We start from the raw sequence: 17,708 nt of genomic DNA, 5'->3' as shown, positions 1-17,708 counted from the left end.
GAAGTTCTTCATACGGTCTGCAGTAAGTTTAGATAGGCTAAGACCAGGAATTGGCATAGGTCTTTTTAAAACATTTATAATTATCTATTAATTGGAATAAGTCAATAATCAATGCAGATATATTTTAGAATAATGCTTTGTATACAATAAAGACAAATGTATTTCATGTATTATGGTTATTTAGCTAGGGAAAATAGCAGGATAATTTTTGGTTCGGTACCTTGAAACTCCTTGGTAAGAGGCATGACATCTACATCCATGGCTGCAGACCAACTTGTATCCACTGTTGTCACCTGGCTGCAAAGGACCCCAGCATGGAAAAGGATTGTGTCTCCAGGGAATCCAGGACCACTACAGCTTGTCAGAGTCAGCTCCATACACGTTCTGTTATCCTCCCGATAGTGTGGCTAACTGGGAGCTGTGGCTTGCTGCTGCTGCCCCATCCCAAAATGGTATCATGTTGCTAACCTCTATAGGTGTTTGTATCCCCTGCAGAGCTTCTCAGAGCCTTTCATCTGCTAATGAGCATGTTCATCTTTAAGATCAGCATTCGTATGCAGTATTTCCCAATTTCTTTTCAGAAGCAACCAGAGATTGGGGACCGGTGCGGATGCAGTGTGGATGTGTCAGCATGGCAAAGGTGAAGGCCCCTGGCCGGGTGCCCGTCTGGCAGGGTCCTGGAAAGCCGGGCGGGAGGCAAATCAACTCCGACCAGCGGGGGATCGTCATGAAATCCCGACCATTGCCTTCCCGACTTTCGAGTTTTGGCGCCAAAATGAAAGAAAACGAGCCGAAACAGAAGCAGCCGGGCAAGGCTTTATTGGGGAAGAAACTGCCGGACTGCCTCGAACAATGGCGAGACAGTGGCAGGGGTCTTAAGGTCCCAGATCGAGAGTACTTTCCATTGATCCATTGAAGGCCACTTTTTTTTTTTTTTTCCCGTGTGTGTGGTACCAGGGATCAAACTCAGGACCTTGCACTTATGAGGCAGGCGCGGTGCCACTGAGCTAAATCCCTGGCCCAAGAGAGAACTTTCCATTGCATGAAAGAAACCCCCCCAACCACAATTTAGCATTCCATCCACAATTTGTTTTTCCCAGTAGTGGAGACTGAACCCAGGTTTGCACACTGAGCTACATGCCCAGCCTTGTGTGAGCCACCAAGCCCGGCAATATCAACTTTGTTACCTCACAATTTGGGCTGTAGTGAAGGCGGGAAGCTGTGAGTGCTATAAAAAACAAGGCTCCCTTTCTTGCCTTTGAATATCGGTAGTTCTTTTTGATGAGAATTAAAAGACTGGAAATAAATTTCCTGATTGGGAAGAATTCTTAAGAAAAGGCAGAAAGCAGGGTGGAAAAAGACCAGCAGGCCGTTGCGTTAATAATGCAGCCAGGCGTCACCTCTAATACAGGACAGGACCTAGCACTGCTGCGTCGCCAGCAGTGACACCCGGCACAGGGAAAGCAGAGGTCCTGACGAAGCTGTTGCCGAAGGACCATAGGAGTCCATCAGGAATCAGAGCAAATACACTAGTGTGCCTCAAACTTATGAGATGGCCTAGTTTTCAAGCACACGTTTAATAACCTAGTAAATGTAGTTTAACGCTGCGCTACACCTGTCCACACCACCGCCCTACGCCTGCGAAGCTCCACCTGAGAGCCCCCGTCGTTTCGCTTCCCAATTGGCCCTTTCAACCTTCAATCAGCTCCTAGCAACCCCGTGTCCCACCCCCGGGCGCGTGCGCGGCGCCTGCTTCCGGCCGTAGTGTGGAGTTCCAGCCTTCCCCGCGCTGGTATTCCTGCGGGTTTCCCAGGCGTCCTCCCGGCGTCGCGCCATGACCCCGGACTCGGGCCCCTGCCCCGAGGGCCCGCTCTTAAAGCTGCTGCCCGTCGATGACAGGGACCAGGGCACGCAGCGCTGCCGCCTGGGCCCGGCCGCCTTCCGCACCCTGGGCGTGCACTTGGGCTCGGCGGTGCGGGTGTCGCTGCCCGGCGGCGGCGGCGCCTGCCTGTGCACCGCGTGGCCGCGGCGGGACGGGGCGGACGGCTTCGTGCAGCTGGACGCACAGTGCGCGAGCCCCGGGTCGGCGGCGGCGCTGGCGCTGGCGGCGGGGCCCGGCGGGGGCGGCCTGCGCCTGGGCTGCCTGCGCGCCGTGCCCTGCCCGCCGCTGCGGCGCGTGACCGTGTGGCCGGTGCTGCGGGAGCGCGCGGACGCGCCGGGGGACGCGGCGGTGCTGGAGGCCGCGCGCGAGCTGCTGAGGAACCGGCCGGTGTCCGAGGGCCTGCTGCTGGCCGCGCCGCCCGGCGCCCCGGGCCCGCTGGCCGCCGTGCACATCGTGGGCGGGGTCCCCGAGCCGGCCGGGCTGGTCACGGCGCGCACCTGCGTGGGCCTGGGCGCCGAGCCGCCGGCCGAGGAGGCGCAGCCGCCGGCCGAGGAGACGCTGGGGGGCCTGGCGGAGGCGGCGGCCGCGCTGCGCGAGCTCCTGCGCCTGCCGCTTTGCTATCCGCGCGCCCTGGCGGCGCTGGGTCTGGCCATGCCCCGTGGGGTGCTGCTGGCCGGGCCGCCTGGCGTGGGGAAGACACGGCTGGTGCGCGCCGTGGCGCGGGAGGTGGGCGCGCGGCTACTGGCGGTGGGCGGCGCGGCGCTGCAGGGCGCGCGGCCCGGGGAGACAGAGGCGCGCGTGCGGCGCGTGTTCGAGCGCGCGCGGGAGCTGGCTGCGCGCGGCCCCGGCCTGCTGCTCCTGGACGAGCTGGACTCGCTGTGTCCCCGGCGGGGCGGCCCGCACCGCCTCTCCGAGAGCCGCGCCGTGGCCCAGGTGCTGACGCTGCTGGACGGCTTCGACGGGCACCAAGACGTGGTGGTGGTGGCGACCACCAACCGGCCCGACGCACTGGACCCGGCGCTGCGCAGACCCGGGAGGTTCGACCGCGAGGTGAGTGGGCCCAGCTGGTGGCCATGTCCCTGGGCATCTTCCCTTTGGGAACCGAGGAGGCCGGGCCAGGGCTCTGTACCGCAGTGCCCACGTACGATCTGGCAACCGGGCCTCTGTTTTCCAAGAGTAAGTTTGTCCCTAGAGGTGGAGTGGCGTCTAGAAACTAGGGTTATTGTGCAGGTCCTGAAGATAAACTACTATCAGTAGGGTGAATCCTTGAGGGACCCTGATCTTTTACTAGCCTATTCGATATGAATGAGAATTTAAAGTAGAAGTAGCTTCAAGAAGTGTTGAAATTAAAAGGAAGAACGAAGCCAAAGCAAGTGTTAATCTTCTCACCTCTTATCAGGACACCAGCGTACTGTCCCACAAATCAGTTGTACACTTGTCTCTCGAATGTATCTAATTGAAGAATTTGTCCTAAAACCAAAAGTCATAGCTTCACATTAGCTAACAGGAAATTGTTCTTAACAATATGCAGTAAGAGGGAATTTAAAGCATTATTTCCAAATGTGCCACATAAATTCGGCCAGATATGAGCTCAACGACATGACAGTGCATTTTCCTCATGTTTTGGGGGGTATGTACACCAAGAGGCAACCTGAAACGGAATTTGGGATCTTTATGCCTAAACTGAATTGGTTGGAATTCAAAGGAGGCAGAGTGTTACAGGCAGTCGGTGGATCAGACTGAGCCAGGAGCTGCAGTGAACGTAGAGCCGTACTGAACCGCGCATTGCAACATAGGCAGCCAAGTGTGGGCAGAACGGTCACCAGCGACTTCCAAATAACCAGTCGGTGGTTGATGGATTGGTGGTTCTTCAGCGGCACCAAAACCCTCCGGATCTCAGCACTCGGTGGCTAAACCAGGACTCAGTTTGCAGCGTTAACAGGCCACCAAGCTGTGGTTCAGTAATGCTTCCTCTGCACAGAAAACTGTGGGTGCTGGCTGTAGTTTGAGCCGAAATAATAGTAGCCATTCTCGCTGTGACTTCTGCCTTAGAGTGTTTAATTGGTTACACTGAGAAAGTACCCACAATTGCTCCTTCGGTTGGTGGAAGATGGCGTGTTCAAAGCTGTCCTGTTTTATAATTTTCCTAATTTGATTTTTGGTTTTGGAAGAAATTTAGTAAGTGATGTTTGAATTTTGTGGTAAGATTCTACAGAGAGAGGGTAATTGTACATTTTAATCTGTTCAGGGCTTGGGTGAATTTCTTGTACCATCCAGTAATTGTCTCCTGCGTGTGCTCTACCTGGGTGGGGACCTGAACCGTGTGTCTTACTGTTCTGTTCCTGGCTCCTAGGACCTGGTAGGTTCCCTAAAATATCAGAAACTTGTTAAATGATATATGTATGTGATTTTGCAGCCACTTATCATGCCCCTGAAAAATTGGGGTTTTCATACATTCCAAATGTAAGGTATGTGTAGAGGTATACAAGGCACTAGATCCAGAAAGGTTCACTAAATTCCAGTCTGACTGTAAGGATAAAGAGATATTTGAAGCTGTAAACCTGAATTTTTCTTTTTCTCTCTTTGCTCTCTTACAGGTTATCATCGGGACTCCCACGCTGAGACAAAGGAGGGCGATTCTGCAGGTGATCACCTCAAAGATGCCTGTGTCCAGGGGCGTGGATCTGGACGAGCTCGCGGAGATGACTGTGGGCTACGTGGGCGCCGACCTGGCGGCGCTGTGCAGGGAGGCTGCCGTGCTCGCCCTCCTCCGAGACGAGAAGGTAGGAGGGCTGCTGTCTGACCACTGCAAATTCACCTTTCTGTTCATGTAGCCGTTAGTACGGGGCTCCAAGAAAGGTGGTAAGCACATGCTCTTGGAATCTGTGGCAGCTTCCACGGCTGTTTCTTGTCTGTATTTTTATGTCTCAACTCTGTATGAATAGAATACTACGGCAGAAGGTAACCTTTCAGGTCTAGACAGCCTATGCTCTCATAGCAGCCCCCTAGTGCTGAAGCCCAGAGCAGCCACCAAAGGCAGTGTGGCCTCAGAAGAACCAGTTTATTTGTTTTTCTATTATTGTGAAGAAATTTCAGACTTTGAAGCAACGTCAGACTTAGACAAAAATTGCAAAAATGGTATGAAGAATTTCTATGTCTTTCACCCAGGTTCTCCAAATACAACATTTTACTATGTTTATCATCCTTTCATCACGTGTTTGAGTGTATGTTTTTTTCTGAAATTTAAGAATATACTGCAGCCGTGATGCCCCTTCACCTTGAAAACTTCAGGTGTTTATTTGCTAAATGCAAGAACTTTAACCACAGTATGATAATCAGGCTGAGGAAATTGACACTGACACTGTGCTTTTCCTCCTCCAAGTAGACCTTAGTCTGGGACCGTCCCTCAGTCTTTCATGAGCTTAACTTTGTAACAGCTTGAGTCAGTTATTCTGTAGACTGTTCCTCCGGTCGGGTCTGACTGATGTTTCCTCATGCAATTCAGGGGGTGCATTTGGGCAGGAATAGCAGGGAGACGGTCCTGGGGTTTTCTCATTGTCTACTGTGCAGCATGTGGTATCTCTCAGCTCTACCAAAGTTAACTTTGTTTTCTTGGATACGATGGTATATCTGAGATTTCTCCATTGCCAAGATACTGTTTTTCCCTTTATTTTATTTATTTATTTTTTTTGGTGCCGGGGATTGAACTCGGGTCCTTGCGCTTGCGCAGCAGGTGGCGAAACCACTGAGCTAAATCCCTGGCCCTTCCCCTTTATTGTTAATAAGAACCTTGTGGGAAAGTAAACTTAGCGGACCAGGAGAAGATTGACGCTTGGTATTTTCTTGAAATATCTTCCTCTTCCTTTATTTTTACTCCTACACTAAAGATGGGGAGAAGTTATGTGAAATTCTAGGTCGTCTTGTGGGTTTAGAACCCAAACTGCTTGACATTTTCATAAAGTCCACGGGTAAAAGTGTGAGCCTACGCGGCCTTTGAAGGAAAGGCTGAGGTGTGGGTTTAGGGTCCCCTGTGCCTTGAAAGATCTGAATTTGACCTCGCGCCTCTGGCTTAGGTGGACTAGTCAGCTGCTGCTGCTTCTGGAGGGCCCTAAGTGTAGTTCCCGAGGGCAACGGCTGAGTGCAGGAAGTGCGAGGAAGAAAGACACAGGAAGAAGGGACAGAGGCATCCGGGAAGGTACTGGCTTGTCTTTTTCTTCGTTCCCCATGGGGCAGCTGAGGGGTAGCCAGACAAGGCTCTGCGAGAGTTGCTGACCGTTTCATGAAGTATTCCTGTTCAAGGGTTACAGATGTAGCCTAAGACCATGGAGGGGAAAGGATGCACTCCCGCCTGAAAGAGCTGTGAGAATCAGTGAGCTGATGAACACTAAGGGATCCTGAGCTGGGAGTGGGATTCTCAAACGAGAGCTGGCTACACCTAAAGATGAGTGCAGGTGCCCAGCATGGAATACTGCCGGCCAGTAAGAAGTGCTTCGGTCAGTGATGGGCCAGATACACAGGGAGTGTGCATACAGCTTGCTGTGTAGGCTTCACCCCCTGTTGTATGTGATACATGCATAGAGACAGAGTCACTTAACCATGTGTCACTCACATGCCATCCCCGTTGTTAGCAACAATCGTGGTTGTATTTTTTTTTTTTTTTTTGTGGTACCAAGTATTGAACTCAGGACTTTGAGCTTTCGAGGCAGGCACAGCACCACTGAGCTAAATCCTTGGTCCACGTGGCTGTATTTTTAAAATTATGTACTAGTGTTCTTTGTGAGAAATTAAACAAGATAGGGAAAGTTACAAAAAAAGTAAAATTTGCCTGAAACTTCACCTACCAGAGATTACAGTTGTTTACATTTTTGGAAAATACTTTCCAGGACAGCTCTCTATGTATCCACCTAACATAATATATAAGAACATGGATTGTTGTTGAAAATGGGGATCTGTGGACAACTAAATGTTCAGAATTTGATGTAAGAGGGCAGATTCCTTAGTATAATATAGACAAAACAGACGTAAGGAGTTTTTAATTAACCAAAACTTTACTTCACTAGACTGATCAAGGAGATAAGGAAGACTCCTTACAAAATAAAATCTCCAAATGGAGGCGGCCTTTCTAAGCGCACATAAAATCTTACAGCAGAAAGGGTAGGCTTTGCTAATTTCAACTTTGGGAATGAAAATACTTTTGGCCCAATTTCCTTAATACAGAAAGAACTCTTACAAATCAGTAGGATAAGACCAACAAAGACAGCAAGGTAGAGACAAGGAGTTGATAAGAAAAAGAATACCAATAGCCGTGAAAAATCTTCCTTCTTAATCTCTTTTAAAAGTATTCCTTTTCGGTTTTGTTTTTTGTAACTTTATTTTAAAACTTAAGGAAGGTACATCATTATAGAGAAAACCTGATAAATAAATCCCTTGTCCAGATTCACCGATCTTTAACATTTTATCAAATTTGCTCTCATTCATTCTTGCTCAAAGTCTCCCCCTCCCTCTGTGTGTGGCACTCGAGCGGCCTACATGTTTTATGCTTTGGGAGAGCCATTTGAGAATGGGTCACACAAATCATGGCCCTTTGTCCCTTAACATATTACTGTTCCCTATAAACAAGGATGTGCATAGATGACCACAGTTAGTCATTTAACATCCATACAAAGTGTTGTGAAAATGTGTAGCTCATACTCTCATTTGGTGATTGTCCATGTCTTTGGCGTTTTTTTCTCTTGAACAGGATCTAATTCACCATAATAGATTGTACTTCTTTCGTCTTTTTAATCTTGAGCACTTGTCTTTTTGGAGACACAGGGTCTTACTGGGTAGTTCAGGCTGGCCTTGAACTCTGTGTAGCCAACACTGGCCTTTAACTTGTGGCAATCCTCCTGCCTCAGCATCCTGAGTGCTGGGATTATAGGCCTGCACCACCACACCTAGCAAAAATCTTGAATATTTTTTTTTTAAATCTGAAACATATGACATTGATGTAAGTGATGCGGGTTGGGTATTTTGTAGAATGGCCAGATTCGGGGTCTTTGCCCCTTTGGGGAACACCGTGCAAGCAATGTTGGGTCCTTAAGAGTACCTTGTTCGGAGGCACAAGGTGACAGGGACTCCTCATTGGTGATGCTGACTGTGACCAACTGGGCGAGGTCGTGTCCAGTTTCTGCCCTGTGTCATTGTTTTCCTTCTTGCCCCTGAGAAGTATGCGAGGAGACCTTGAGATGTGCAGATAGCTCTCTTCACCGAACCTTTGCTTCCCCAGATGTGGTGTCCTGCTCTTGCCAAACAGCCTTTACTGTGAATGCTGCAAAAGTAGTGACTTCTAAGTGACTCCTTCGTTCCCTCCACCCCCTCTGAACTGAGGAAATTTAATTGACACCTTAGCGAGTACCATTGCTGCTTGTCCCATGAGCTGAAGCCTAAAAGCTTGTAACGTCCAGTGATGGAGAGGTGGGTGGAGCAGCAGGTCCGCGTTACTGTAGGAAAATAACCAGACGCAGCTTCTTTGGAAAATGCCTTAGTAATAGCTGCCAAAGTTGTAAATGTTCATACGCAAACCCTGCAGTGCCACTTTGAGAAAATCATTATAGAAAATACTAAACCTGAGCAGGTAGACTTTTCAGTTGCAGCTTTAATAACAAGTCTGACACTGACCTATTCGTTAGAAGCATTTCTAAGGTAAATGAAAAAAGTGTAGATTATATACGTATATAGTATAGTTCAGCTTGCTGAAGGGGTGCATATGTTACTGACATAAAACATGCTAGAAGAATACATAAACTGTTGGCATCAGCTGATGATAAACACTAGTGGGAATTGGAGATGTTCTTTTTTTTGGTACCATGTATATAAATATATTTTATGATGACAAAATAGATTTACAAATACAAAAGAGTATTTGAAAAAGAGAAGAACTGTGCTTGCATAGCACAGAAAGGCCCACCTAAGTCTCTTCTTGCTTTTTGCGGTATGTTTCCTCAGCGCCACGACAGTCCTACCATTGACGAAACGGACTTCCACGACGCGTTTAAGAAGATCCAGCCTTCATCGTTTCGAAGTGCCATCGGGCTACTGGACCTCAGGCCTGTTGACTGGGAAGAGATCGGTGGCCTTGAAGACGTAAAACTGAAGCTGAAACAGGTAACAGTAATTGGCCTTGGGATGGGCTCCAGCCAGTGGGATGGGGCCGAATATTCCGTGCATTCGTGATGAGAACAGGAATGCATCTGGTGTTCCGTGGAGCTCGCCCATGCAGCCCTGACCTCTGTGTCCCGGATGGCTTTGCAGGCAGTGCCATCTCCACCCTGTTTGTGGTTATCGCTGTGAAGAGCTGATGATCTAGGACTGGGGTCGGCCGATTTTTCTGCAGGGAGCCAGTGAGCAGCGTTGTGACCGTGGTCGGGAGCAGCTGTGGACAGGGGAGAGGGGACGCTCGGCGACCCTTTGGGGGGCGCTGGGTCAGGAGGTTGCGTCCCGGCGGACACACAGGCTGTTCTCATCACCTGCCGAGTGGGGTGGAGGGCTAGCTGTGTGCACAGCGTCTCACAAGTGACTTGGGATGGCTGCCCTGTTGGAGGCCACGCGGAAGCCACGTGCAGTGCTATGCCTTCCTTTTCCTTGTGCTGAGGCTTGAACCCCAAGCCACGCAAGGCAGCGCTGAGCCACATCCAGCCAGTGCTGTTCCCTGAGACATTTGGGCATCCTCAGATTTCGTATCCAGGCCTTTGTGGATAAGGATGTCTGTCATTGTCATCACGTTTGTTTATGGACATGGAAATCATAAATTTTACCCATTGTTATTATTGTTATTACTGTTTTGATTTTTTTCCCTCCCTCCAAAGTGTTAAAAAATACATAAACCATTCTGAGTCTACAGGGTGCCTGTATACGAGTGCTGGGCCTCAGTTTCCCCTGAGCTCTGACCTAAACTCGGGAGGTGCAGGGTTTGAGGAGCGGTTGGCCTGGCCCGGGGTCCTGCTCTCACGGAGGACGAGGGGCGCCCGACGCAGTCCCATCCTGTTCTCCTGTATCCTACCCTGCTCTGAGGGGCCAGGGTTCCCAGCTCCGCCTGTGAGCGCGGGTCCATGATTACCAACTATAAGAATACATCTTGGGCCAGATATGTAGCTCAGTGATCAGAGCTCCATGATAATGCGGTGCTCGTCCACATTGCCTCACTCACTGCTCCTGGGCTGTGTGAGGGAAATCGGCCTCCTCTTCCTCAGGAGCCTTCCTTTCCTGGGCTGTGGTTGGGCTTCCCTCCTGTCCAGTGCTGCCCAGGAGGCCCCTGCGTGTCCTTCGCGGTCTGAGTTGTGATCTTCTCCACGGCTGAGGCCCCACTATCCCCTGAAACTTCTGTCCTCAGCACCCTGAGCTGCCCGCCTGCTGGAGACCTGGCTCCCAGCTGTGTGTCGGGAGCCCAGCAGTCACCCTGTGCCCACCCTGGGCTCCCTGGCGATCGCAGCCAGAACTCAGTCCTGCTGACACATGGGTCCTGTGCTTCCGGTGTGCACCCCTGCATTGCCTCGGACACAGCAGCCTTTGGGTGCCTACAGACTGAATCCTTGCAGGCCACTGCCTGCCTCCCCCATGCTGACGAGATCTTGAGGCCCCGAGTGTAGGGCTCCTTCCCCCGGAGGTGCTGTTTTCTGGCCGCTTGTTGGCCTGTGAGCCTGAGTCCCTAACGCGGGTGTGTGGAGCCTGTGCTGGGCCTCTTTCCATAGAGGTTACAGCAGTAGTGAAGAGCAAGTGCGAGGAGGTCAAACTGCCTGGGCCCGGTCTCCATGCTGCTGGCACAGAAAGAAGCGGGCAGGTGAACTCCATGCCCGAGGGCCTGCATCTGTGAAAGGACAACGGGAAAGCCAGGCAGTCAGGACTCATTCACCTTCACTTAGTGTTTGTCTGGTACCTGCTTAGGGTAGCTGTCACCCTGGGTGCTGAGGGTGTAGAGGGGAACTTTGTTTCCATTTAGCAAGAGCAGAACAACTAACCCAACATGGGAAAATGAGCAAAATGAGTAAGTGCTCTCACGGTAAAAGGTGGGCCGGGTGTGCTGGTAGTCACCTGTGATCCTCGCACCCTGGAGGCTGAGGCAGGAGGATTGCTGCAAGTTTGAGCCAGACTGGGCTACATACAGAGTTCAAGGACAGCCTGGGCTACATAGTGAGGCCCTGTCTCAAAAGACAAAAAGAAAAGTAAAAGTAGAAGACGGGTGGTAGCGCAGAGTGGCACTAGGAGGCTAGTGATCGGGGAAGGACAGCAGAACGGAGAGTGGCGTGCAGAGGAGCCCCACGGAGACCCTGGGACTCCCGGGCAGAGAGGATCAGGAGGGCCCCTGTGGGGACACAGCAGGTGCTGGGGCAGGGCGCTGCGAGGGCTCTGACAGTGGGCGGGGTGCAGGGCGCTGGACTTGGGGTCCGCCCTGGACCCCAGGTGAGGGAGGACCTGGCTGCACCACTGGGGCTCCTGTCCTCAGGACCCTTCTGTCTCCACACAGAGCATCGAGTGGCCCCTCAGGTTCCCACAGGCCTTCGCCCGCATGGGCCTGACGCCTCCCCACGGCCTCTTGCTGCACGGGCCGCCCGGCTGCGCCAAGACCACCCTGGTGCGGGCCCTGGCCACCAGCTGCTGCTGCGCCTTCATCTCGCTGAGCGGAGCGGAGCTCTTCTCGCCTTTCGTTGGTGATTCAGAAAAGGTCTTGGCTCAGGTTTGTTGGTCTCCTGTGTGTTTATGCTTGCTTTGGACTTACTTACTTACTTTCTTTCTTTCTTTCTTTTTCTTTCTTTTCTTTCTTTCATAGTGGGGATCGAACTCGGGTCCTTGCACTTGCGAGGCAGGCAACAGAACCACTGAGCTAAATCCCCGGACTCTTCATTGCATGCCTCATAGATAAGCCTTTTTTGAAAAGGAAGACTAATGTTTTCTGTGAGAAAAGTTACATACGTTTATTTAGAAAATACGGGGAAGTTTAAATAAGAGACCTTACAAAGCCGGTGTGGTGGTGCATGGCTGTGACCCCAGCACCCAGGAGGCTGAGGCAGGAGGATCACTGGAAGTTCCAGGCCAGTCTGGGCTACACAGCCAGAACCTGTCTCACTCACACACACACATGAATAAATAAGTAAATAAGGGACCTTTCATAATCTCTACCTGTTAACATTTTGGTGAATTTCTGTTGTCTTTTTTTTTTTTTTAACAAAATAGAGGTCAAGTTTTATCTATCTACAGCTTTACCCTGCTTTTTAAATTTAACATTATTGCTTTTGAAATTTCATTTTAAATATCCCTGGAAAATGTGATTGAACTACATAATACTCAATTATTCCTTTTTATTTCTTCATTGCCCAGTTTTCGAGCACGCAGAATCTTCCTTTTTCTAGTTTGAAAATCATAAACCACACTGTAGAGGACTCGCCGCCATGCGTCTAAGCTGAGTGAGCATGAGCTTTCTGATATTTTTCTGTAACAAAAGGTATTTCGACAAGCGAGAGCGAGCACGCCGGCAATCGTGTTTTTGGACGAAATCGACTCCATCGTGGGCTCGCGCTTGGGCGGCAGAGCAGGGTGTGATGTCCAGGAGCGGGTGCTCGCTGTCCTCCTGACCGAGCTGGATGGCGTGGGCCTGCGGGCTGAGGAGAGACGAGGAAGTGGATCGGATCAGCAGGGTAGGAGCCGGAGCCCGAGCACCCGGACACCCGCTGGCCACGCACAGCCCCACGCACTGCTGCTTTTCCTCAGGGGTCCAGGAAGGCTGAAATACATGTCACCATGAATTGTGTCACGTGTGTGAACATGGGCTTTATTTTTCCTAAGAATGGGAAATAGAATTTGACTTACTAATGGAAAAAGGAGTTGATTGTAATGTTTATATTCTAGATAACCACTTTTCATCCTTTTCCAAAAGTTCTTGTGTAAGACAAGTTAGTGTTCCAGTGTGGTTGGTCATGTCCCGCTGCTGGTCACCTGGAGAGCTGCCATGTGGTGGTGACGCAGGTGCAGCTGCCCTGGCGGCCTCTTCCTCATGTCCAGGTCTCTCCTCCAGAGCTCGGTTTGCTTTAATTATCCCTGGCGATCATTTCTCTCCTCTTCATCTCTTGTTCTTACTTGTTTTGAGTTTTAAAAGTTGTTCCATGGCAGGAGCGTTGTAATGGCTGGTTAGGAACATTTCACACTGGAATTAGAAGGGACCCCTGGGGCCGGCCTGAGCCTCTCGTGGGGCAGGCATCTCCCCGCCTCTGTCAGAGGCGTGTGAGAGTTGGACTCGCTACTTGGAGGAATCGAACCCCGAAAGACCTCTCTGATCCCTCAGTTCACTAACTGGTCTTATTGCTTAGTGCATATGGCCCTGCCCATCTCCTTTTAAACCTTTCTTATTTTCCTCCAGGATTTGCTAGCTAAAGCTCAGGTTGATCGTCATTATTTCTGCCTCTGGAAAGAGAAGTAAATGTAGAGGCCTCGGGAAGGCTGCAGGCAGGACTCAGGGCCCCGAGTGTCCCCCGCAGGTCCCCCGCTGGCTTCGTGCGGCCCCATGGGTTGCAGTTGTTCCTGGAGGCCTCAGGACAAGCCGCTCTGCACACACAGCTGTAGGGGTGCCCTGCATGGGGGGGGGGGGTGAGTGCCCCAGCCCCAAGGAAAGGCCACCCTACTTAGAAACAATCCAACCTTCTGATGTGGAACTTGAAAAAATTTCCATCAACAGTTACTGGCATTACTTTATGTTGTTTGTTTTCCTTCAGAATTTCAAGAAGTTTTGAATCGAAATGTTATGATTGTTGCAGCAACAAACAGGCCGGATGTGCTAGATGACGCCTTGCTGCGCCCAGGGAGGCTGGACAGGATCGTCTACATCCCCCCTCCGGATCAGAAGGTGCCTCCCACCCCGCTGCCATGCCCTGGGGCCTGGGGCCCTTCGTGACACCTGGCAGTAAGGAAGAGACCCGGTGTCCGCCTGTGGCCGGCACAACCTCCAGCGGGCTGGAGGGGCCTTAGGGCTTCAGGGGAGCAAAGCAGGCTTTGGAGAGGATCGGGGCTCCCCTGGTTCCCAGAGCAGAGAGCGATCTGGGTTTCGGAGCCTTAGCCCACTGTCCCGGGACCCAGGCCCAGCAGGGCCAGCAGGGATGGCCGCAGAGGGGGAAGCTTCACCTTTTCAAGGGATTAGAAACATTTCAATGTCTGCGATCATTTCAAATTCTACCTGATACTCTGCGCTTGCTGCTGAAACCAGTCCAGCAGCACTTTCTATGCTCAGAGGAGAGGTTCATCTTTCTCTTAAAGAGCTGTGCCTTTTGTTGGAGACTAAAAATTAATGATAAAAGTCTTAAAAGTTTTTCATGATCTTAGTATTTTACCATTACCATATGATAAATGGCTTAATTTACTATTAATTTACCATTGGCTTAAATTTCTTACCTTTCAGAATCAAGAAGTAATTTTTTACTTTGAGTCCCAAATATGTTTGTGTGTATACACACACACACACACACTCACACACACTTACACTTGTTCTGTACTGTGATAGAAAACTCAAATTTAAAATGTTTTGGGGCCAGGGATTTAGCTCAGCGGTTTTGCCACCTGCCTCGAAAGTGCAAGGACCCGAGTTCGATCTCCGGTACCAAAAAAATAAATAAATAAATAAATAAAATGTTTTAATACATCATTGTATCAAATGTAAATGTTCCAAGGTTATCACTGTGTTGTTTCCTGTTCTGTTCCAGGGCAGGCTTTCTATTTTAAAAGTCTGCACAAAGAACATGCCCATAGCGCCTGACGTTTCCTTAGAAAGCCTCGCAGCGGAAACGCACCTCTTCTCTGGAGCTGACCTTAGAAACCTGTGCAGAGAAGTAAGTTCATTACCAGTGAAGAACCTGTGCTTCCAGGCAGCTCTCCGTGCCCTTGAGTCTTCTCTACTCCATCGAGTTTACTAGGAGACTTGCGCCAGTCCCTTGGGGATGGGGACAGGGACAGCGAGGTGAGAGCTGAGGGTGCCCCGCCAGTGCTGGCCCCCTTGTCCCACCACTGAGGCAGGGCCCAGAGTTCCGCCCCGGCCCAAGCAGCTCAGTGAGGCGCTGTCTCTAGTTGTGAAAAGAAAGAAGATGCAGTGAGCCAAGAGGATTAGGGCGCTGGCTGTGGGAAGTGGGAATGACCAGTCTGGACGCAGCCGGTGAGAAGGCTGCCTGCCTGTGGAGGCGCAAACTGAGACCCAGACTTGACTGGGAGTCAGCGAGGGGCAAGGGGCTGTTCGCATCAGAGTGAAGTGCAGGGCCTTGGCGGGCAGGGCAGAGTTATTGCCCCTCCAGGTGGAGAAGGGAGCAGAAGCCAGCTCACAGGGTCCTTGTCCGCCATGGAAGGCGTTTAGGTTGTATTTTGAGGGGAGAAGAAGCCACGGTAGGTTTTTAGCCTTCTGGGATCGAACTCAGGACCTTCCTCTTGCGAGGCAGGTACAGTGCCACTGAGCTACATCCCCAGCTCTGTGGGCTTTTACTAATACAGCATTCAGAGAAAGGCCCCAGTCTAGGTCACAGTCACTGAAGTAATGTAAAGTGATCACAGTTTTGTAACCACCACTGAGTCAGAAAAGAGGACATTTCCAGCCCACAGAGTCATCTTCTGCCCACACCCCACACCCAGCCATGCTGCCGAGCTCGCTGCAGACAGACCACAGATTGTGTTGGAAATTCGTCTGTGCCTTGTGTGAAGCCGTAGTGAGATTTCTGCTGTACGGCCCACGTTTGTTTCTCCATTCTCCAGTTAGTGAACGTTTGTGTTTCCACTTTGCCGCTGTTATGGATACGCTGCTGTGAACAGTCTTACACATGTCTGCTGGTGTACATAGGCAGTTGTGAGTGTTTCATAAATGTGCACAGCTACAATCAAAACTGCTGGGTCAAAATGCAAGTTTGATCTTTTCCTCTGGGATGGATGATGAATGTTGTCTAAAACTTCCCCGCTCCAAGCTCCAGAAGGTTTCTCTCCTTTTTTAAAAGATCCATGTGGCCTCACAATGTAAATGGGCTGATCAGAAACTGCAACGTGTGTTTAAATAATACACACTTCCTCTCATGCTAAACATACGCACGCCATTGTGCTTGCCACTTCCTGGAGCAGTTCTGGAGCCCTTTCCTGAGCGTCATTACAGCTTGTGGTAAAAAATACAGTGAATGCTGCTGCCGAGCACCGTCCAGCAGAAAGACAGCTGGAAAACAATGATACTGTGTCCTCGTCCACCTGTGCATGGCGTCTGGCACTGAGACTTCTGGCTCTTCCCCGAAGTCAAAACGACCACAAGACGAACGTTTACAGTCAGTGTGATTCAGGCATTGAGGTAGCCGGGACAGTGCAACAAAGACAAAAGACAGAACTGCTTCAGACAGTGGCAAAAAACGATAGGATTAGTGTGTACAAAGGGAGGGAGTACTTTGAAGGAGATTCCTGGTAATGTGTAATAAGGTTTTTAAAATTTAAGCACTTACCGTATTTCTCCATCACACCTTGTATACATTACTCTGCTTTCGTTTTTTTCCGTGGGAGGCTAGAGTTTTCACGTAGGAAAATTCTGGTCTACTAAGTGGATTTTCAGTCACTTGATGTAACTTTTTAGCTTAATATTTTCAGTGATCATGGATCTTGGAAGCCTCTGACGTGAGACAAGGTTTTGCACCCAGATCTCAAAGTATCACCGTGATTGTTCATTGTCAAACCGCGGCAGTGACCGTCCTGTGCTTGTCTCCCACAGGCAGCCCTGCTAGCCCTGCAGGAGGACGGGCTGGAAGCAGCCGCGGTGCGTCAGGAGCACTTCCTGCGATCGCTCGGCACTGCGAAGCCGTCCCTGCAGCACGTGGACTTGGCTCTGTACGAAAACTTATTTAAGAAGGAAGGACTTGCTACCTTGGAAGATATTTAAGGGTTATGTGGTTTTTCAGTCATTACTGCTGATCGAAAGGTGGACTTGTGTATGAATTATAACTTTACACTTTGAGAGGTTGTGTTTGTATTTTCTGTAAATTAAAAAAAGTAAATAAAACCTGTGCCTGATGAGCCAAGGCTCATCTTATCTAAAAGGCATGTAAAATGCCGTCATGGGAAGAAGAATGTGTGTTTATTGATTTTGTAAGGGTAACTAGGTTTTGTTGATTGCTTTTTTGTAACCTTGAAATAATTTCATAGCTACAGAAAAGTTGCAAGAATATTACAAAGAACTCTTCTAAGCTAACTGGGATTCACCAGTTGTTAACATTTTGCCCTGTTTGCTCTCTCTCCCCACCACATGCAGTAGTTTCTTAACAATCTGAGAACAGAAAACAGCTGTGCATCACATAGTGGTCGGACGCGCGGCCTGAGAATCAGGTCAGGTGTTCTGTCACTGTGAGCGTGGCAGTGTGCATGCTCACCGAGCTGACCGAAACACCAGGTGGTGCGTGACTGTCTCTGCATCGTGTCCTCTGTCCCCTAGGTCTGTCTTTCCTGCCAATAAAGATTGTGTTTGCCACAGTGCAGTCACCGATTCGGGGAAATTAACATTGATGATGGCATTTTAATCTTGTCCAATGAATTCCAGCCGTTGTCCCAGTAATGCCCAATGTCCCAGTGTTTTCTCATCCCAGGGTCCAGGCTGGGATCAACACGCCACACCTTTAGCTTCTCAGTCCTGGCCCCGGAGAATGAGACCAGTTATTTCACAGAATAAACTGGGCCCGGAGGTGTATAGACCACACCTTGCCAAGCGCTGGGCATTCACTCCGGGTGCTGTGGGTTGCTGGGAGGTCAGTGGGACGTGACAGCCAGCAGGGGGTGGCAGCAGGCAGGTCACCCAGCGAAGGTC

The 17,708-nt window shown here is 50.4% G+C and overlaps 1 protein-coding gene across 3 annotated transcripts; it reads left to right on the top strand.

Annotated features, from left to right (window-relative positions):
• The first annotated feature begins 1,725 nt into the window (after positions 1 to 1,725).
• Afg2b (AAA ATPase AFG2B) lies at positions 1,726 to 17,410 on the top strand. 3 transcript variants are annotated; one of them, XM_021261591.2, is made up of 8 exons: positions 1,726 to 2,932; positions 4,480 to 4,665; positions 8,870 to 9,028; positions 11,385 to 11,594; positions 12,360 to 12,552; positions 13,624 to 13,754; positions 14,605 to 14,858; positions 16,623 to 17,410. In XM_021261591.2, the coding sequence occupies exons 1-7, from the start codon at positions 1,835 to 1,837 to the stop codon at positions 14,812 to 14,814; spliced, it is 2,187 nt and encodes a 728-aa protein (XP_021117250.1). In that variant the 5' UTR covers positions 1,726 to 1,834; the 3' UTR covers positions 14,815 to 14,858; positions 16,623 to 17,410. The 3 variants fall into 3 exon arrangements, with proteins under 3 accessions (XP_021117250.1, XP_021117244.1, XP_004835526.1); XM_021261585.2 differs by having other exon boundaries at positions 1,728 to 2,932; positions 13,666 to 13,754; positions 14,605 to 14,730; XM_004835469.3 differs by having other exon boundaries at positions 1,729 to 2,932; positions 14,605 to 14,730.
• The last annotated feature ends 298 nt before the right edge of the window (positions 17,411 to 17,708 follow it).

This window comes from Heterocephalus glaber, unplaced genomic scaffold, assembly GCF_053883595.1.
Source record: "Heterocephalus glaber isolate CG9 unplaced genomic scaffold, H.glaber_assembly_v1.0 deba00000122, whole genome shotgun sequence".
Taxonomy (NCBI): Eukaryota; Metazoa; Chordata; class Mammalia; order Rodentia; family Bathyergidae; genus Heterocephalus; species Heterocephalus glaber.
This window is presented reverse-complemented; position numbering and strand designations above follow the sequence as displayed.

Coding starts and splice junctions, on each gene's coding strand:
- Afg2b (XM_004835469.3), top strand. CDS start 1,835: ATGACCCCGGACTCGGGCCCCTGCCCCGAGGGCCCGCTCTTAAAGCTG. Junction 4,666..8,869: donor CCCTCCTCCGAGACGAGAAG/GTAGGAGGGCTG, acceptor ATGTTTCCTCAG/CGCCACGACAGTCCTACCAT. Junction 11,595..12,359: donor CAGAAAAGGTCTTGGCTCAG/GTTTGTTGGTCT, acceptor CTGTAACAAAAG/GTATTTCGACAAGCGAGAGC.